Raw genomic sequence first — 21,015 nt, forward strand, 5'->3', positions numbered from 1 at the left:
GAGGAGGTTACAGAGATAGGGAGGGGGTGTAGGGGCTGGAGGAGGTTACAGAGATAGGTAGGGGGTGTAGGGACTGGAGGAGGTTACAGAGATAGGGAAGGGGTGTAGGAGCTGGAGGAGGTTACAGAGATAGGGAGGGGGTGTAGGGACTGGAGGAGGTTACAGAGATAGGGAGGGGGTGGAGGTTACAGAGATAGGGAGGGGGTGTAGGGGTTGGAGGAGGTTACAGAGATAGGGAGGGGGTGTAGGGGCTGGAGGAGGTTACAGAGATAGAGAGGGGGGTGTAGGGGCTGGAGGAGGTTACAGAGATAGGGAGGGGGTGTAGGAGCTGGAGGAGGTTACAGAGATAGGGAGGGGGTGTAGGGGCTGGAGGAGGTTACAGTGATAGGGAGGGGGTGTAGGGGCTGGAGGAGGCTACAGAGATAGGGAGGGGGTGCAGGAGCTGGAGGATGTTAGAGAGATAGGGAGGGGGTGTATGGGGCTGGAGGAGGTTACAGAGATAGGGAGGGGGTGTAGGGACTGGAGGAGGTTACAGAGATAGGGAGGGGGTGTATGGGGCTGGAGGAGGTTCCAGAGATAGGGAGGGGGTGTAGGGACTGGAGGAGGTTAGAGATAGTGAGGGGGTGTAGGGGCTGGAGGAGGCTACAGAGATAGGGAGGGGGTGTAGGGGCTGGAGGAGGTTACAGAGATAGGGAGGGGGTGTCGGGGCTGGTGGAGGTTACACAGATAGGGAGGGAGTGTGGGGGCCGGAGGAGGTTACAGAGATAGGGAGCGGGTGTAGGGGCTGCAGGAGGTTACAGAGATAGGGAGGGGGTGTAGGGGCTGGAGGAGGTTACAGAGATAGGGACAGGGGTAGGGTTGGAGGAGGTTACAGAGATAGGGAAGGGGCGTAGAGGCTGGAGGAGGTTACAGAGATAGGGAAGGGGTGTAGGGCCTGGAGGAGGTTACAGAGATAGGGAGGGAGTGTAGGGGCTGGAGGAGGTTACAGAGATAGGGAGGGGCTGTTGGGGCTGGAGGAGGTTACAGTGATAGGGAGGGGGTGTAGGGGCTGGAGGAGGCTACAGAGATAGGGAGGGGGTGTAGGAGCTGGAGGATGTTAGAGAGATAGGGAGGGGGTGTATGGGGCTGGAGGAGGTTACAGAGATAGGGAGGGGGTGTCGGGACTGGAGGAGGTTATAGAGATAGGGAGGGGGTGTATGGGGCTGGAGGAGGATACAGAGATAGGGAGGGGGTGTAGGGACTGGAGGAGGTTAGAGATAGGGAGGGAGTGGAGGCTGGAGGAGGTTACAGAGATAGGGAGGGGGTGTAGGGGCTGGAGGAGGTTACAGATAGGGAGGGGGTGTAGGGGCTGGAGGAGGCTACAGAGATAGGGAGGGGGTGTAGGGGCTGGAGGAGGTTACAGAGATGGGGAGGGGGTGTAGGGGCTGGAAAGGGTTAGAGATAGGGAGGGTGTGTAGGGGCTGGAGGTGGATACAGAGCTTGGGAGGGGGTGTAGGGGCTGGAGGAGGTTACAGAGAGAGGGAGGGGGTGTAGGGGCTGGAGGAGGTTACAGAGATAGGGAGGGGGTTGGGGGGCTGGAGGAGGTTACAGAGATAGGGAGGGATTGTAGTTGCTGGAGGTTACAGAGATAGGGAGGGGGTGTAGGGGGCTGGAGGAGGTTACAGAGATAGGGAGGGGGTGTAGGGGCTGGAGGAGGTTACAGAGATAGGGAGGGGGTGTAGGGGCTGGAGGAGGTTACAGAGATAGGGAGGGGGTGTAGGGGCTGGAGGAGGTTACAGAGATAGGGAGGGGGTGTAGGGGCTGGAGGAGGTTACAGAGATAGGGAGGGGGGTGTAGGGGCTGGAGGAGGTTACAGAGATAGGGAGGAGGTGTAGGGGCTGGGGGAGGTTACAGAGATAGGCAGGGGGTGTCGGGGCTGGCGGAGGTTACAGAGATAGGGAGGGGGTGTAGGGGCTGGAGGAGGTTACAGAGATAGGGAGGGGGTGTAGGGGCTGGAGGGGGTTACAGAGATAGGGAGGGGGTGTAGGGGACTGGAGCAGGTTACAGAGATAGGGAGGGGGTGTCGGGGCTGGAGGAGGTTACAGAGATATGGAGGGGGTGTATGGGCTGGAGGAGGTTACAGAGATAGGGAGGGGGTGTAGCGGCTGGAGGAGGTTACAGGGATAGGGAGGGGGTGTAGGGGCTGGAGGAGGTTACAGAGATAGGGAGGGGGTGTAGGGGGTGGAGGAGGTTTCAGAGATAGGGAGGGGGTGTAGGGGCAGGAGGAGGTTACAGAGATAGGGAGGGGGTTGTAGGGCCTGGAGGAGGTTACAGAGATAGGGAGGGGGTGTAGGGGCTGGAGGAGGTTACAGAGATAGGGAGGGGGTGTAGGGCCTGGAGGAGGTTACAGAGATAGGGAGGGGGTGTAGGGGCTGGAGGAGGTTACAGAGATAGGGAGGGGGTGTAGGGACTGGAGGAGGTTACAGAGATAGGGAGGGGGGTGTAGGAGCTGGAGGAGGTTACAGAGATAGGGAGGGGGTGTAGGGGCTGGAGGAGGTTACAGAGATAGGGAGGGGGGTGTAGGGCCTGGAGGAGGTTACAGAGATAGGGAGGGGGTGTAGGGGCTGGAGGAGGTTACAGAGATAGGTAGGGGGTGTAGGGACTGGAGGAGGTTACAGAGATAGGGAAGGGGTGTAGGAGCTGGAGGAGGTTACAGAGATAGGGAGGGGGTGTAGGGACTGGAGGAGGTTACAGAGATAGGGAGGGGGTGGAGGAGCTGGAGGAGGTTACAGAGATAGGGAGGGGGTGTAGGGGTTGGAGGAGGTTACAGAGATAGGGAGGGGGTGTAGGGGCTGGAGGAGGTTACAGAGATAGAGAGGGGGGTGTAGGGGCTGGAGGAGGTTACAGAGATAGGGAGGGGGTGTAGGAGCTGGAGGAGGTTACAGAGATAGGGAGGGGGTGTAGGGAGCTGGAGGAGGTTACAGAGATAGGGAGGGGGTGTAGGGGCTGGAGGAGGTTACAGAGATAGGGAGGTCGTGTAGGGGCTGGAGGAGGTTACAGAGCTAGGGAGGGGGTGTAGGGGCTGGAGGAGGTTACAGAGATAGGGAGGGGGTGTAGGGGTTGGAGGAGGTTACAGAGATAGGGAGGGGGTGTAGGGGTTGGAGGAGGTTACAGAGATAGGGAGGGGGTGTAGGAGCTGGAGGAGGTTACAGAGATAGGGAGGGGTGTAGGGGCTGGAGGAGGTTACAGAGATAGGGAAGGGGGTGTCGGGGCTGGAGGAGGTTACAGAGATAGGGAGGGGGTGTAGGGAGCTGGAGGAGGTTACAGAGATAGGGAGGGGGTGTAGGGGCCGGAGGAGGTTACAGAGATAGGGAGGGGGTGTAGGGGCTGGAGGAGGTTACAGAGATAGGGAGGGGGTGTAGGGGCTGGAGGAGGTTACAGAGATAGGGAGAGGGTGTAGGGGCTGTAGGAGGTTACAGAGATAGGGAGGGGGTGTAGGGGCTGGTTACAGAGATAGGGAGGGGGTGTAGGGGCTGGAGGAGGTTACAGAGATAGGGAGGGGATGTAGGGGCCGGAGGAGGTCACAGAGATAGGGAGGGGGGATGTAGGGGCTGGAAGAGGTTACAGAGATAGGGAGGGGGTGTCGGGACTGGAGGAGGTTACAGAGATAGGGAGGGGGTGTAGGGGCTGGAGGAGGTTACAGAGATAGGGAGGGGGTGTAGGGGCTGTAGGAGGTTACAGAGATAGGGAGGGGGTGTAGGGGCTGGAGGAGGTTACAGAGATAGGGAGGGGGTGTAGGGGCTGGTTACAGAGATAGGGAGGGGGTGTAGGGGCTGGAGGAGGTTACAGAGATAGGGAGGGGATGTAGGGGCCGGAGGAGGTTACAGAGATAGGGAGGGGGGATGTAGGGGCTGGAGGAGGTTACAGAGATAGGGAGGGGGTGTAGGGGCTGGAGGGGGTTACAGAGATAGGGAGGGGGTGTAGGAGCTGGAAGAGGTTACAGAGATAGGGAGGGGGTGTAGGGGCTGAAGGAGGTTACAGAGATAGGGAGGGGGTGTAGGGGCTGGAGGAGGTTACAGAGATAGGGAGGGGGTGTAGGGGCTGGAGGGGGTTACACAGATAGGGAGGGTGTGTAGGGGGCTGGAAGATTACAGAGATAGGGAGGGGGTGTCGAGGCTGGGGGAGGTTACAGAGATAGGGAGGGGGTGTAGGGGCTGGGGGAGGTTACAGAGATAGGGAGGGAGTGTAGGGGCTGGAGGAGGTTACAGAGATAGGGAGGGGGTGTAGGGGCTGGAGGAGGTTACAGTGATAGGGAGGGGGTGTAGGGGCTGGAGGAGGCTACAGAGATAGGGAGGGGGTGTAGGGGCTGGAGGAGGTTACAGAGATAGGGAGGGGGTGTAGGGGCTGGAGGAGGTTACAGTGATAGGGAGGGGGTGTAGGGGCTGGAGGAGGCTACAGAGATAGGGAGGGGGTGCAGGAGCTGGAGGATGTTAGAGAGATAGGGAGGGGGTGTATGGGGCTGGAGGAGGTTACAGAGATAGGGAGGGGGTGTAGGGACTGGAGGAGGTTACAGAGATAGGGAGGGGGGTGTAGGAGCTGGAGGAGGTTACAGAGATAGGGAGGGGGTGTAGGGGCTGGAGGAGGTTACAGAGATAGGGAGGGGGGTGTAGGGCCTGGAGGAGGTTACAGAGATAGGGAGGGGGTGTAGGGGCTGGAGGAGGTTACAGAGATAGGTAGGGGGTGTAGGGACTGGAGGAGGTTACAGAGATAGGGAAGGGGTGTAGGAGCTGGAGGAGGTTACAGAGATAGGGAGGGGGTGTAGGGACTGGAGGAGGTTACAGAGATAGGGAGGGGGTGGAGGGGCTGGAGGAGGTTACAGAGATAGGGAGGGGGTGTAGGGGTTGGAGGAGGTTACAGAGATAGGGAGGGGGTGTAGGGGCTGGAGGAGGTTACAGAGATAGAGAGGGGGGTGTAGGGGCTGGAGGAGGTTACAGAGATAGGGAGGGGGTGTAGGGGCTGGAGGAGGTTACAGAGATAGAGAGGGGGGTGTAGGGGCTGGAGGAGGTTACAGAGATAGGGAGGGGGTGTAGGAGCTGGAGGAGGTTACAGAGATAGGGAGGGGGTGTAGGGAGCTGGAGGAGGTTACAGAGATAGGGAGGGGGTGTAGGGGCTGGAGGAGGTTACAGAGACAGGGAGGTCGTGTAGGGGCTGGAGGAGGTTACAGAGCTAGGGAGGGGGTGTAGGGGCTGGAGGAGGTTACAGAGATAGGGAGGGGGTGTAGGGGTTGGAGGAGGTTACAGAGATAGGGAGGGGGTGTAGGGGTTGGAGGAGGTTACAGAGATAGGGAGGGGGTGTAGGAGCTGGAGGAGGTTACAGAGATAGGGAGGGGTGTAGGGGCTGGAGGAGGTTACAGAGATAGGGAAGGGGGTGTCGGGGCTGGAGGAGGTTACAGAGATAGGGAGGGGGTGTAGGGAGCTGGAGGAGGTTACAGAGATAGGGAGGGGGTGTAGGGGCCGGAGGAGGTTACAGAGATAGGGAGGGGGTGTAGGGGCTGGAGGAGGTTACAGAGATAGGGAGGGGGTGTAGGGGCTGGAGGAGGTTACAGAGATAGGGAGAGGGTGTAGGGGCTGTAGGAGGTTACAGAGATAGGGAGGGGGTGTAGGGGCTGGAGGAGGTTACAGAGATAGGGAGGGGGTGTAGGGGCTGGTTACAGAGATAGGGAGGGGGTGTAGGGGCTGGAGGAGGTTACAGAGATAGGGAGGGGATGTAGGGGCCGGAGGAGGTTACAGAGATAGGGAGGGGGGATGTAGGGGCTGGAAGAGGTTACAGAGATAGGGAGGGGGTGTCGGGACTGGAGGAGGTTACAGAGATAGGGAGGGGGTGTAGGGGCTGGAGGAGGTTACAGAGATAGGGAGGGGGGGATGTAGGGGCTGGAGGTGGTTACAGAGATAGGGAGGGGGTGTAGGGGCTGGAGGAGGTTACAGAGATAGGGAGGGGGTGGAGGGGCTGGAGGAGGTTACAGAGATAGGGAGGGGGTGTAGGGCCTGGAGGAGGTTACAGAGATAGGGAGGGGGTGTAGGGGCTGGAGGAGGTTACAGAGATAGGGAGGGGGTGTAGGGACTGGAGGAGGTTACAGAGATAGGGAGGGGGGTGTAGGGGCTGGAGGAGGTTACAGAGATAGGGAGGGGGGTGTAGGGCCTGGAGGAGGTTACAGAGATAGGGAGGGGGTGTAGGGGCTGGAGGAGGTTACAGAGATAGGTAGGGGGTGTAGGGACTGGAGGAGGTTACAGAGATAGGGAAGGGGTGTAGGAGCTGGAGGAGGTTACAGAGATAGGGAGGGGGTGTAGGGACTGGAGGAGGTTACAGAGATAGGGAGGGGGTGGAGGAGCTGGAGGAGGTTACAGAGATAGGGAGGGGGTGTAGGGGTTGGAGGAGGTTACAGAGATAGGGAGGGGGTGTAGGGGCTGGAGGAGGTTACAGAGATAGAGAGGGGGGTGTAGGGGCTGGAGGAGGTTACAGAGATAGGGAGGGGGTGTAGGAGCTGGAGGAGGTTACAGAGATAGGGAGGGGGTGTAGGGAGCTGGAGGAGGTTACAGAGATAGGGAGGGGGTGTAGGGGCTGGAGGAGGTTACAGAGATAGGGAGGTCGTGTAGGGGCTGGAGGAGGTTACAGAGCTAGGGAGGGGGTGTAGGGGCTGGAGGAGGTTACAGAGATAGGGAGGGGGTGTAGGGGTTGGAGGAGGTTACAGAGATAGGGAGGGGGTGTAGGGGTTGGAGGAGGTTACAGAGATAGGGAGGGGGTGTAGGAGCTGGAGGAGGTTACAGAGATAGGGAGGGGTGTAGGGGCTGGAGGAGGTTACAGAGATAGGGAAGGGGGTGTCGGGGCTGGAGGAGGTTACAGAGATAGGGAGGGGGTGTAGGGAGCTGGAGGAGGTTACAGAGATAGGGAGGGGGTGTAGGGGCCGGAGGAGGTTACAGAGATAGGGAGGGGGTGTATTGGCTGGAGGAGGTTACAGAGATAGGGAGGGGGTGTAGGGGCTGGAGGAGGTTACAGAGATAGGGAGAGGGTGTAGGGGCTGTAGGAGGTTACAGAGATAGGGAGGGGGTGTAGGGGCTGGTTACAGAGATAGGGAGGGGGTGTAGGGGCTGGAGGAGGTTACAGAGATAGGGAGGGGATGTAGGGGCCGGAGGAGGTCACAGAGATAGGGAGGGGGGATGTAGGGGCTGGAAGAGGTTACAGAGATAGGGAGGGGGTGTCGGGACTGGAGGAGGTTACAGAGATAGGGAGGGGGTGTAGGGGCTGGAGGAGGTTACAGAGATAGGGAGGGGGTGTAGGGGCTGTAGGAGGTTACAGAGATAGGGAGGGGGTGTAGGGGCTGGAGGAGGTTACAGAGATAGGGAGGGGGTGTAGGGGCTGGTTACAGAGATAGGGAGGGGGTGTAGGGGCTGGAGGAGGTTACAGAGATAGGGAGGGGATGTAGGGGCCGGAGGAGGTTACAGAGATAGGGAGGGGGGATGTAGGGGCTGGAGGAGGTTACAGAGATAGGGAGGGGGTGTAGGGGCTGGAGGGGGTTACAGAGATAGGGAGGGGGTGTAGGAGCTGGAAGAGGTTACAGAGATAGGGAGGGGGTGTAGGGGCTGAAGGAGGTTACAGAGATAGGGAGGGGGTGTAGGGGCTGGAGGAGGTTACAGAGATAGGGAGGGGGTGTAGGGGCTGGAGGGGGTTACACAGATAGGGAGGGTGTGTAGGGGGCTGGAAGATTACAGAGATAGGGAGGGGGTGTCGAGGCTGGGGGAGGTTACAGAGATAGGGAGGGGGTGTAGGGGCTGGGGGAGGTTACAGAGATAGGGAGGGAGTGTAGGGGCTGGAGGAGGTTACAGAGATAGGGAGGGGGTGTAGGGGCTGGAGGAGGTTACAGTGATAGGGAGGGGGTGTAGGGGCTGGAGGAGGCTACAGAGATAGGGAGGGGGTGTAGGGGCTGGAGGAGGTTACAGAGATAGGGAGGGGGTGTAGGGGCTGGAGGAGGTTACAGTGATAGGGAGGGGGTGTAGGGGCTGGAGGAGGCTACAGAGATAGGGAGGGGGTGCAGGAGCTGGAGGATGTTAGAGAGATAGGGAGGGGGTGTATGGGGCTGGAGGAGGTTACAGAGATAGGGAGGGGGTGTAGGGACTGGAGGAGGTTACAGAGATAGGGAGGGGGGTGTAGGAGCTGGAGGAGGTTACAGAGATAGGGAGGGGGTGTAGGGGCTGGAGGAGGTTACAGAGATAGGGAGGGGGGTGTAGGGCCTGGAGGAGGTTACAGAGATAGGGAGGGGGTGTAGGGGCTGGAGGAGGTTACAGAGATAGGTAGGGGGTGTAGGGACTGGAGGAGGTTACAGAGATAGGGAAGGGGTGTAGGAGCTGGAGGAGGTTACAGAGATAGGGAGGGGGTGTAGGGACTGGAGGAGGTTACAGAGATAGGGAGGGGGTGGAGGGGCTGGAGGAGGTTACAGAGATAGGGAGGGGGTGTAGGGGTTGGAGGAGGTTACAGAGATAGGGAGGGGGTGTAGGGGCTGGAGGAGGTTACAGAGATAGAGAGGGGGGTGTAGGGGCTGGAGGAGGTTACAGAGATAGGGAGGGGGTGTAGGGGCTGGAGGAGGTTACAGAGATAGAGAGGGGGGTGTAGGGGCTGGAGGAGGTTACAGAGATAGGGAGGGGGTGTAGGAGCTGGAGGAGGTTACAGAGATAGGGAGGGGGTGTAGGGAGCTGGAGGAGGTTACAGAGATAGGGAGGGGGTGTAGGGGCTGGAGGAGGTTACAGAGACAGGGAGGTCGTGTAGGGGCTGGAGGAGGTTACAGAGCTAGGGAGGGGGTGTAGGGGCTGGAGGAGGTTACAGAGATAGGGAGGGGGTGTAGGGGTTGGAGGAGGTTACAGAGATAGGGAGGGGGTGTAGGGGTTGGAGGAGGTTACAGAGATAGGGAGGGGGTGTAGGAGCTGGAGGAGGTTACAGAGATAGGGAGGGGTGTAGGGGCTGGAGGAGGTTACAGAGATAGGGAAGGGGGTGTCGGGGCTGGAGGAGGTTACAGAGATAGGGAGGGGGTGTAGGGAGCTGGAGGAGGTTACAGAGATAGGGAGGGGGTGTAGGGGCCGGAGGAGGTTACAGAGATAGGGAGGGGGTGTAGGGGCTGGAGGAGGTTACAGAGATAGGGAGGGGGTGTAGGGGCTGGAGGAGGTTACAGAGATAGGGAGAGGGTGTAGGGGCTGTAGGAGGTTACAGAGATAGGGAGGGGGTGTAGGGGCTGGAGGAGGTTACAGAGATAGGGAGGGGGTGTAGGGGCTGGTTACAGAGATAGGGAGGGGGTGTAGGGGCTGGAGGAGGTTACAGAGATAGGGAGGGGATGTAGGGGCCGGAGGAGGTTACAGAGATAGGGAGGGGGGATGTAGGGGCTGGAAGAGGTTACAGAGATAGGGAGGGGGTGTCGGGACTGGAGGAGGTTACAGAGATAGGGAGGGGGTGTAGGGGCTGGAGGAGGTTACAGAGATAGGGAGGGGGGGATGTAGGGGCTGGAGGTGGTTACAGAGATAGGGAGGGGGTGTAGGGGCTGGAGGAGGTTACAGAGATAGGGAGGGGGTGGAGGGGCTGGAGGAGGTTACAGAGATAGGGAGGGGGTGTAGGGGTTGGAGGAGGTTACAGAGATAGGGAGGGGGTGTAGGGGTTGGAGGAGGTTACAGAGATAGAGAGGGGGGTGTAGGGGCTGGAGGAGGTTACAGAGATAGGGAGGGGGTGTAGGAGCTGGAGGAGGTTACAGAGATAGGGAGGGGGTGTAGGGAGCTGGAGGAGGTTACAGAGATAGGGAGGGGGTGTAGGGGCTGGAGGAGGTTACAGAGATAGGGAGGTCGTGTAGGGGCTGGAGGAGGTTACAGAGCTAGGGAGGGGGTGTAGGGGCTGGAGGAGGTTACAGAGATAGGGAGGGGGTGTAGGGGTTGGAGGAGGTTACAGAGATAGGGAGGGGGTGTAGGGGTTGGAGGAGGTTACAGAGATAGGGAGGGGGTGTAGGAGCTGGAGGAGGTTACAGAGATAGGGAGGGGTGTAGGGGCTGGAGGAGGTTACAGAGATAGGGAAGGGGGTGTCGGGGCTGGAGGAGGTTACAGAGATAGGGAGGGGGTGTAGGGAGCTGGAGGAGGTTACAGAGATAGGGAGGGGGTGTAGGGGCCGGAGGAGGTTACAGAGATAGGGAGGGGGTGTAGGGGCTGGAGGAGGTTACAGAGATAGGGAGGGGGTGTAGGGGCTGGAGGAGGTTACAGAGATAGGGAGAGGGTGTAGGGGCTGTAGGAGGTTACAGAGATAGGGAGGGGGTGTAGGGGCTGGAGGAGGTTACAGAGATAGGGAGGGGGTGTAGGGGCTGGTTACAGAGATAGGGAGGGGGTGTAGGGGCTGGAGGAGGTTACAGAGATAGGGAGGGGATGTAGGGGCCGGAGGAGGTTACAGAGATAGGGAGGGGGGATGTAGGGGCTGGAAGAGGTTACAGAGATAGGGAGGGGGTGTCGGGACTGGAGGAGGTTACAGAGATAGGGAGGGGGTGTAGGGGCTGGAGGAGGTTACAGAGATAGGGAGGGGGTGTAGGGGCTGTAGGAGGTTACAGAGATAGGGAGGGGGTGTAGGGGCTGGAGGAGGTTACAGAGATAGGGAGGGGGTGTAGGGGCTGGTTACAGAGATAGGGAGGGGGTGTAGGGGCTGGAGGAGGTTACAGAGATAGGGAGGGGATGTAGGGGCCGGAGGAGGTTACAGAGATAGGGAGGGGGGATGTAGGGGCTGGAGGAGGTTACAGAGATAGGGAGGGGGTGTAGGGGCTGGAGGGGGTTACAGAGATAGGGAGGGGGTGTAGGAGCTGGAGGAGGTTACAGAGATAGGGAGGGGGTGTAGGGGCTGAAGGAGGTTACAGAGATAGGGAGGGGGTGTAGGGGCTGGAGGAGGTTACAGAGATAGGTAGGGGGTGTAGGGGCTGGAGGGGGTTACACAGATAGGGAGGGTGTGTAGGGGGCTGGAAGATTACAGAGATAGGGAGGGGGTGTCGAGGCTGGGGGAGGTTACAGAGATAGGGAGGGGGTGTAGGGGCTGGGGGAGGTTACAGAGATAGGGAGGGAGTGTAGGGGCTGGAGGAGGTTACAGAGATAGGGAGGGGGTGTAGGGGCTGGAGGAGGTTACAGTGATAGGGAGGGGGTGTAGGGGCTGGAGGAGGCTACAGAGATAGGGAGGGGGTGCAGGAGCTGGAGGATGTTCGAGAGATAGGGAGGGGGTGTATGGGGCTGGAGGAGGTTACAGAGATAGGGAGGGGGTGTAGGGACTGGAGGAGGTTACAGAGATAGGGAGGGGGGTGTAGGAGCTGGAGGAGGTTACAGAGATAGGGAGGGGGTGTAGGGGCTGGAGGAGGTTACAGAGATAGGGAGGGGGGTGTAGGGCCTGGAGGAGGTTACAGAGATAGGGAGGGGGTGTAGGGGCTGGAGGAGGTTACAGAGATAGGGAGGGGGTGTAGGGGCTGAAGGAGGTTACAGAGATAGGGAGGGGGTGTAGGGGCTGGAGGAGGTTACAGAGATAGGGAGGGGGTGTAGGGGCTGGAGGGGGTTACACAGATAGGGAGGGTGTGTAGGGGGCTGGAAGATTACAGAGATAGGGAGGGGGTGTCGAGGCTGGGGGAGGTTACAGAGATAGGGAGGGGGTGTAGGGGCTGGGGGAGGTTACAGAGATAGGGAGGGAGTGTAGGGGCTGGAGGAGGTTACAGAGATAGGGAGGGGGTGTAGGGGCTGGAGGAGGTTACAGTGATACGGAGGGGGTGTAGGGGCTGGAGGAGGTTACAGAGATAGGGAGGGGGTGTAGGGGCTGGAGGGGGTTACAGAGATAGGGAGGGGGTGTAGGAGCTGGAGGAGGTTACAGAGATAGGGAGGGGGTGTAGGGGCTGGAGGAGGTTACAGAGATAGGGAGGGGGTGTAGGGGTTGGAGGAGGTTACAGAGATAGGGAGGGGGTGTAGGGGTTGGAGGAGGTTACAGAGATAGGGAGGGGGTGTAGGAGCTGGAGGAGGTTACAGAGATAGGGAGGGGTGTAGGGGCTGGAGGAGGTTACAGAGATAGGGAAGGGGGTGTCGGGGCTGGAGGAGGTTACAGAGATAGGGAGGGGGTGTAGGGAGCTGGAGGAGGTTACAGAGATAGGGAGGGGGTGTAGGGGCCGGAGGAGGTTACAGAGATAGGGAGGGGGTGTAGGGGCTGGAGGAGGTTACAGAGATAGGGAGGGGGTGTAGGGGCTGGAGGAGGTTACAGAGATAGGGAGAGGGTGTAGGGGCTGTAGGAGGTTACAGAGATAGGGAGGGGGTGTAGGGGCTGGAGGAGGTTACAGAGATAGGGAGGGGGTGTAGGGGCTGGTTACAGAGATAGGGAGGGGGTGTAGGGGCTGGAGGAGGTTACAGAGATAGGGAGGGGATGTAGGGGCCGGAGGAGGTTACAGAGATAGGGAGGGGGGATGTAGGGGCTGGAAGAGGTTACAGAGATAGGGAGGGGGTGTCGGGACTGGAGGAGGTTACAGAGATAGGGAGGGGGTGTAGGGACTGGAGGAGGTTACAGAGATAGGGAGGGGGTGTAGGGGCTGGAGGAGGTTACAGAGATAGGGAGGGGGTGTAGGGGCTGGAGGGGGTTACAGAGATAGGGAGGGGGTGTAGGAGCTGGAGGAGGTTACAGAGATAGGGAGGGGGTGTAGGGGCTGGAGGAGGTTACAGAGATAGGGAGGGGGTGTAGGGGTTGGAGGAGGTTACAGAGATAGGGAGGGGGTGTAGGGGTTGGAGGAGGTTACAGAGATAGGGAGGGGGTGTAGGAGCTGGAGGAGGTTACAGAGATAGGGAGGGGTGTAGGGGCTGGAGGAGGTTACAGAGATAGGGAAGGGGGTGTCGGGGCTGGAGGAGGTTACAGAGATAGGGAGGGGGTGTAGGGAGCTGGAGGAGGTTACAGAGATAGGGAGGGGGTGTAGGGGCCGGAGGAGGTTACAGAGATAGGGAGGGGGTGTAGGGGCTGGAGGAGGTTACAGAGATAGGGAGGGGGTGTAGGGGCTGGAGGAGGTTACAGAGATAGGGAGAGGGTGTAGGGGCTGTAGGAGGTTACAGAGATAGGGAGGGGGTGTAGGGGCTGGAGGAGGTTACAGAGATAGGGAGGGGGTGTAGGGGCTGGTTACAGAGATAGGGAGGGGGTGTAGGGGCTGGAGGAGGTTACAGAGATAGGGAGGGGATGTAGGGGCCGGAGGAGGTTACAGAGATAGGGAGGGGGGATGTAGGGGCTGGAAGAGGTTACAGAGATAGGGAGGGGGTGTCGGGACTGGAGGAGGTTACAGAGATAGGGAGGGGGTGTAGGGGCTGGAGGAGGTTACAGAGATAGGGAGGGGGGGATGTAGGGGCTGGAGGTGGTTACAGAGATAGGGAGGGGGTGTAGGGGCTGGAGGAGGTTACAGAGATAGGGAGGGGGTGGAGGGGCTGGAGGAGGTTACAGAGATAGGGAGGGGGTGTAGGGGTTGGAGGAGGTTACAGAGATAGGGAGGGGGTGTAGGGGTTGGAGGAGGTTACAGAGATAGAGAGGGGGGTGTAGGGGCTGGAGGAGGTTACAGAGATAGGGAGGGGGTGTAGGAGCTGGAGGAGGTTACAGAGATAGGGAGGGGGTGTAGGGAGCTGGAGGAGGTTACAGAGATAGGGAGGGGGTGTAGGGGCTGGAGGAGGTTACAGAGATAGGGAGGTCGTGTAGGGGCTGGAGGAGGTTACAGAGCTAGGGAGGGGGTGTAGGGGCTGGAGGAGGTTACAGAGATAGGGAGGGGGTGTAGGGGTTGGAGGAGGTTACAGAGATAGGGAGGGGGTGTAGGGGTTGGAGGAGGTTACAGAGATAGGGAGGGGGTGTAGGAGCTGGAGGAGGTTACAGAGATAGGGAGGGGTGTAGGGGCTGGAGGAGGTTACAGAGATAGGGAAGGGGGTGTCGGGGCTGGAGGAGGTTACAGAGATAGGGAGGGGGTGTAGGGAGCTGGAGGAGGTTACAGAGATAGGGAGGGGGTGTAGGGAGCTGGAGGAGGTTACAGAGATAGGGAGGGGGTGTAGGGGCCGGAGGAGGTTACAGAGATAGGGAGGGGGTGTAGGGGCTGGAGGAGGTTACAGAGATAGGGAGGGGGTGTAGGGGCTGGAGGAGGTTACAGAGATAGGGAGAGGGTGTAGGGGCTGTAGGAGGTTACAGAGATAGGGAGGGGTTGTAGGGGCTGGAGGAGGTTACAGAGATAGGGAGGGGGTGTAGGGGCTGGTTACAGAGATAGGGAGGGGGTGTAGGGGCTGGAGGAGGTTACAGAGATAGGGAGGGGATGTAGGGGCCGGAGGAGGTTACAGAGATAGGGAGGGGGGATGTAGGGGCTGGAAGAGGTTACAGAGATAGGGAGGGGGTGTCGGGACTGGAGGAGGTTACAGAGATAGGGAGGGGGTGTAGGGGCTGGAGGAGGTTACAGAGATAGGGAGGGGGTGTAGGGGCTGTAGGAGGTTACAGAGATAGGGAGGGGGTGTAGGGGCTGGAGGAGGTTACAGAGATAGGGAGGGGGTGTAGGGGCTGGTTACAGAGATAGGGAGGGGGTGTAGGGGCTGGAGGAGGTTACAGAGATAGGGAGGGGATGTAGGGGCCGGAGGAGGTTACAGAGATAGGGAGGGGGGATGTAGGGGCTGGAGGAGGTTACAGAGATAGGGAGGGGGTGTAGGGGCTGGAGGGGGTTACAGAGATAGGGAGGGGGTGTAGGAGCTGGAGGAGGTTACAGAGATAGGGAGGGGGTGTAGGGGCTGAAGGAGGTTACAGAGATAGGGAGGGGGTGTAGGGGCTGGAGGAGGTTACAGAGATAGGTAGGGGGTGTAGGGGCTGGAGGGGGTTACACAGATAGGGAGGGTGTGTAGGGGGCTGGAAGATTACAGAGATAGGGAGGGGGTGTCGAGGCTGGGGGAGGTTACAGAGATAGGGAGGGGGTGTAGGGGCTGGGGGAGGTTACAGAGATAGGGAGGGAGTGTAGGGGCTGGAGGAGGTTACAGAGATAGGGAGGGGGTGTAGGGGCTGGAGGAGGTTACAGTGATAGGGAGGGGGTGTAGGGGCTGGAGGAGGCTACAGAGATAGGGAGGGGGTGCAGGAGCTGGAGGATGTTAGAGAGATAGGGAGGGGGTGTATGGGGCTGGAGGAGGTTACAGAGATAGGGAGGGGGTGTAGGGACTGGAGGAGGTTACAGAGATAGGGAGGGGGGTGTCGGAGCTGGAGGAGGTTACAGAGATAGGGAGGGGGTGTAGGGGCTGGAGGAGGTTACAGAGATAGGGAGGGGGGTGTAGGGCCTGGAGGAGGTTACAGAGATAGGGAGGGGGTGTAGGGGCTGGAGGAGGTTACAGAGATAGGGAGGGGGTGTAGGGGCTGAAGGAGGTTACAGAGATAGGGAGGGGGTGTAGGGGCTGGAGGAGGTTACAGAGATAGGGAGGGGGTGTAGGGGCTGGAGGGGGTTACACAGATAGGGAGGGTGTGTAGGGGGCTGGAAGATTACAGAGATAGGGAGGGGGTGTCGAGGCTGGGGGAGGTTACAGAGATAGGGAGGGGGTGTAGGGGCTGGGGGAGGTTACAGAGATAGGGAGGGAGTGTAGGGGCTGGAGGAGGTTACAGAGATAGGGAGGGGGTGTAGGGGCTGGAGGAGGTTACAGTGATAGGGAGGGGGTGTAGGGGCTGGAGGAGGCTACAGAGATAGGGAGGGGGTGCAGGAGCTGGAGGATGTTAGAGAGATAGGGAGGGGGTGTATGGGGCTGGAGGAGGTTACAGAGATAGGGAGGGGGTGTAGGGACTGGAGGAGGTTACAGAGATAGGGAGGGGGGTGTAGGAGCTGGAGGAGGTTACAGAGATAGGGAGGGGGTGTAGGGGCTGGAGGAGGTTACAGAGATAGGGAGGGGGGTGTAGGGCCTGGAGGAGGTTACAGAGATAGGGAGGGGGTGTAGGGGCTGGAGGAGGTTACAGAGATAGGTAGGGGGTGTAGGGACTGGAGGATGTTACAGAGATAGGGAGGGGGTGGAGGGGCTGGAGGAGGTTACAGAGATAGGGAGGGGGTGTAGGGGTTGGAGGAGGTTACAGAGATAGGGAGGGGGTGTAGGGGCTGGAGGAGGTTACAGAGATAGAGAGGGGGGTGTAGGGGCTGGAGGAGGTTACAGAGATAGGGAGGGGGTGTAGGAGCTGGAGGAGGTTACAGAGATAGGGAGGGGGTGTAGGGAGCTGGAGGAGGTTACAGAGATAGGGAGGGGGTGTAGGGGCTGGAGGAGGTTACAGAGATAGGGAGGTCGTGTAGGGGCTGGAGGAGGTTACAGAGCTAGGGAGGGGGTGTAGGGGCTGGAGGAGGTTACAGAGATAGGGAGGGGGTGTAGGGGTTGGAGGAGGTTACAGAGATAGGGAGGGGGTGTAGGGGTTGGAGGAGGTTACAGAGATAGGGAGGGGGTGTAGGAGCTGGAGGAGGTTACAGAGATAGGGAGGGGTGTAGGGGCTGGAGGAGGTTACAGAGATAGGGAAGGGGGGTGTCGGGGCTGGAGGAGGTTACAGAGATAGGGAGGGGGTGTAGGGAGCTGGAGGAGGTTACAGAGATAGGGAGGGGGTGTAGGGGCCGGAGGAGGTTACAGAGATAGGGAGGGGGTGTAGGGGCTGGAGGAGGTTACAGAGATAGGGAGGGGGTGTAGGGGCTGGAGGAGGTTACAGAGATAGGGAGAGGGTGTAGGGGCTGTAGGAGGTTACAGAGATAGGGAGGGGGTGTAGGGGCTGGAGGAGGTTACAGAGATAGGGAGGGGGTGTAGGGGGTGGTTACAGAGATAGGGAGGGGGTGTAGGGGCTGGAGGAGGTTACAGAGATAGGGAGGGGATGTAGGGGCCGGAGGAGGTTACAGAGATAGGGAGGGGGGATGTAGGGGCTGGAAGAGGTTACAGAGATAGGGAGGGGGTGTCGGGACTGGAGGAGGTTACAGAGATGAGGGGGTGTAGGGGCTGGAGGAGGTTCCAGAGATAGGGAGGGGGGGATGGAGGGGCTGGAGGTGGTTACAGAGATAGGGAGGGGGTGTAGGGGCTGGAGGAGGTTACAGAGATAGGGAGGGGGTGTAGGGGCTGGAGGGGGTTACAGAGATAGGGAGGGGGTGTAGGAGCTGGAGGAGGTTACAGAGATAGGGAGGGGGTGTAGGGGCTGAAGGAGGTTACAGAGATAGGGAGGGGGTGTAGGGGCTGGAGGAGGTTACAGAGATAGGGAGGGGGTGTAGGGGCTGGAGGGGGTTACACAGATAGGGAGGGTGTGTAGGGGGCTGGAAGATTACAGAGATAGGGAGGGGGTGTCGAGGCTGGGGGAGGTTACAGAGATAGGGAGGGGGTGTAGGGGCTGGAGGAGGTTACAGAGATAGGGAGGGAGTGCAGGGGCTGGAGGAGGTTACAGAGATAGGGAGGGGGTGTAGGGGCTGGAGGAGGTTACAGTGATAGGGAGGGGGTGTAGGGGCTGGAGGAGGCTACAGAGATAGGGAGGGGGTGCAGGAGCTGGAGGATGTTAGAGAGATAGGGAGGGGGTGTATGGGGCTGGAGGAGGTTACAGAGATAGGGAGGGGGTGTAGGGACTGGAGGAGGTTCCAGAGATAGGGAGGGGGTGTATGGGGCTGGAGGAGGTTCCAGAGATAGGGAGGGGGTGTAGTGACTGGAGGAGGTTAGAGATAGGGAGGGGGTGTAGGGGCTGGAGGAGGCTACAGAGATAGGGAGGGGGTGTAGGGGCTGGAGGATGTTAGAGAGATAGGGAGGGGGTGTAGGGGCTGGAGGAGGTTACAGAGATAGGGAGGGGGTGTAGGGGCTGGAGGAGGTTACAGAGATAGGGAGGGGGTGTAGGGGCTGGAGGGGGTTACACAGATAGGGAGGGTGTGTAGCGGGCTGGAAGATTACAGAGATAGGGAGGGGGTGTCGAGGCTGGGGGAGGTTACAGAGATAGGGAGGGGGTGTAGGGGCTGAAGGAGGTTACAGAGATAGGGAGGGGGTGTAGGGGCTGGAGGAGGTTACAGAGATAGGGAGGGGGTGTAGGGGCTGGAGGGGGTTACACAGATAGGGAGGGTGTGTAGGGGGCTGGAAGATTACAGAGATAGGGAGGGGGTGTCGAGGCTGGGGGAGGTTACAGAGATAGGGAGGGGGTGTAGGGGCTGGAGGAGGTTACAGAGATAGGGAGGGAGTGTAGGGGCTGGAGGAGGTTACAGAGATAGGGAGGGGGTGTAGGGGCTGGAGGAGGTTACAGTGATAGGGAGGGGGTGTAGGGGCTGGAGGAGGCTACAGAGATAGGGAGGGGGTGCAGGAGCTGGAGGATGTTAGAGAGATAGGGAGGGGGTGTATGGGGCTGGAGGAGGTTACAGAGATAGGGAGGGGGTGTAGGGACTGGAGGAGGTTACAGAGATAGGGAGGGGGTGTATGGGGCTGGAGGAGGTTCCAGAGATAGGGAGGGGGTGTAGGGACTGGAGGAGGTTAGAGATAGGGAGGGGGTGTAGGGGCTGGAGGAGGCTACAGAGATAGGGAGGGGGTGTAGGGGCTGGAGGATGTTAGAGAGATAGGGAGGGGGTGTAGGGGCTGGAGGAGGTTACAGAGATAGGGAGGGGGTGTAGGGGCTGGAGCAGGTTACAGAGATAGGGAGGGGGTGTAGGGGCAGGAGGAGGTTACAGAGATAGGGAGGGGGTGTCGGGGCTGGAGGAGGTTACAGAGATAGGGAGGGGGTGTAGGGGCTGGAGGAGGTTACAGAGATAGGGAGGGGGCGCAGGGGCTGGAGGAGGTTTCAGAGATAGGGAGGGGGGTATGGGCTGGAGGAGGTTACAGAGATAGGGAGGGGGTGTAGGGGCTGGAGGAGGTTACAGAGATAGGGAGGGGGTGTAGGGGCTGGAGGTTACAGAGATAGGGAGGGGGTGTAGGGGCTGGAGGAGGTTACAGAGATAGGGAGGGGGTGTAGGGGCTGGAGGTTACAGAGATAGGGAGGGGGTGTAGGGGCTGGAGGAGGTTACAGAGATAGGGAGGGGGTGTAGGGGCTGGAGGAGGTTACAGAGATAGGGATAGGGAGAGGGTGTAGGGGGATGGAGGAGGTTACAGGGATAGGGAGGGGGTGTAGGGGCTGGAGGAGGTTACAGAGATAGGGAGAGGGTGTAGAGGCTGGAGGAGGTTACAGAGATAGGGAGGGGGTGTAGGGGCTGGAGGTTACAGAGATAGGGAGGGGGTGTAGGGGCTGGAGGAGGTTACAGAGATAGGGAGGGGGTGTAGGGGCTGGAGGAGGTTACAGAGATAGGGAGGGGGTGTAGGGGCTGGAGGAGGTTACAGAGATAGGGAGGGGGTGTAGGAGCTGGAGGAGGTTACAGAGATAGGGAGAGGGTGTAGAGGCTGGAGGAGGTTACAGAGATAGGGAGGGGGTATAGGGGCTGGAGGTTACAGAGATAGGGAGGGGGTGTAGGGGCTGGAGGAGGTTACAGAGATAGGGAGGGGGTGTAGGGGCTGGAGGAGGTTACAGAGATAGGGAGGGGGTGTAGGGACTGGAGGAGGTTACAGAGATAGGGAGGGGGTGTAGGAGCTGGAGGAGGTTACAGAGATAGGGAGGGGGGTAGGGACTGGAGCAGGTTACAGAGATAGGGAGGGGGTGTAGGGGCTGGAGGAGGTTACAGAGATAGGGAGGGGGTGTAGGGGCTGGAGGAGGTGACAGAGATAGGGAGGGGGTGTAGGGGCTGGAGGAGGTTACAGAGATAGGGAGGGGGTGTAGGGGCTGGAGGAGGTTACAGAGATAGGGAGGGGGTGTAGGGGCTGGAGGAGGTTACAGAGATAGGGAGGGGGTGTAGGGACTGGAGGAGGTTACAGAGATAGGGAGGAGGTGTAGGGACTGGAGGAGGTTACAGAGATAGGGAGGGGGTGTAGGAGCTGGAGGAGGTTACAGAGATAGGGAGGGGGGTAGGGACTGGAGGAGGTTACAGAGATAGGGAGGGGGTGTAGGGGCTGGAGGGGGTTACAGAGATAGGGAGGGGGTGTCGGGGCTGGATGAGGTTACAGAGATAGGGAGGGGGTGTTGGGGCTGGAGGAGGTTACAGAGATAGGGAGGGGGTGTAGGGGATGGAGGAGGTTACAGAGATAGGGAGGGGTGTAGGGGCGAGGAGTTCTGCCACCTCACACTGTGCCCAAACACGCTGCACTCTGGGCACAGGGCACATACCCAGAACGTGCCTCAAGCCCACCGCTCCCATCCCAGAGCAGCTTTAATTAACGGGGCAGGGGATCTGGAGTGGGCTCAGTCCGGTTGAACTCCACGGTGAGGTTTGTGAGGAGAGCAGGGGGTCTCCTTACCCCCTCTCCCTTCTTCTGAGGTTCTGTTGCATTAGCCACCTCGCTCTCTGCCTTCTCACTGGGGGTCACAGCGGAGTTATTCTCCTTCTCCTCCTCGCCCTCCGGGGCTGCAACAGGCTGGCTTTCCTCCCCGGTGTCCGGGCCTCCATCCTCTTGTTCCCCCTCCTTGGAATCACAGGGTCGCTTTGGGCACAGCTGGAACACAGAGAGGGGGAGGGTCAAGCGGGGGGAGGGGCAGGGTCGCAGCCAGGGAGGCAAAAACCGTCAGAGCGAGGCAGAGAGAGAGAGACGGGGCGAGAGAGAGAGACGGGGCGAGAGAGAGAGAGAGACGGGGCGAGAGAGAGAGAGAGACGGGGCGAGAGAGAGAGAGAGACGGGGCGAGAGGGAGCGAGAGAGACGGGGCGAGAGGGAGCGAGACGGGGCGAGAGGGAGAGAGAGACGGGGCGAGAGAGAGAGAGAGAGACGGGGCGAGAGAGAGAGAGAGACGGGGCGAGAGAGAGAGAGAGAGACGGGGCGAGAGAGAGAGAGAGAGACGGGGCGAGAGAGAGAGAGACAGGGAGAGAGAGAGAGAGAGAGAGAGAGAAAGAGACGGGGAGAGAGAGAGAGAGAGAGAGAGAGAGAGAGAGACGGGGAGAGAGAGAGAGAGCAAGACGGGGAGAGAGAGACGGGGAGAGAGAGA

The 21,015-nt window shown here is 59.8% G+C and overlaps 1 protein-coding gene across 1 annotated transcript in view; it reads right to left on the bottom strand.

Moving 5' to 3' along the window:
- The window catches only part of LOC140402971 (hepatoma-derived growth factor-like), a 91,060-nt gene that overhangs the window by 19,800 nt on the left and 50,245 nt on the right, over positions 1–21,015 (bottom strand). The window contains 1 exon segment of the mRNA XM_072490622.1: positions 20,337–20,531. Coding sequence (XP_072346723.1) covers positions 20,337–20,531 — 195 coding nt within the window.

The sequence above is a fragment of the Scyliorhinus torazame genome, chromosome 26 (genome assembly GCF_047496885.1).
Source record: "Scyliorhinus torazame isolate Kashiwa2021f chromosome 26, sScyTor2.1, whole genome shotgun sequence".
NCBI classification, from domain to species: domain Eukaryota; kingdom Metazoa; phylum Chordata; class Chondrichthyes; order Carcharhiniformes; family Scyliorhinidae; genus Scyliorhinus; species Scyliorhinus torazame.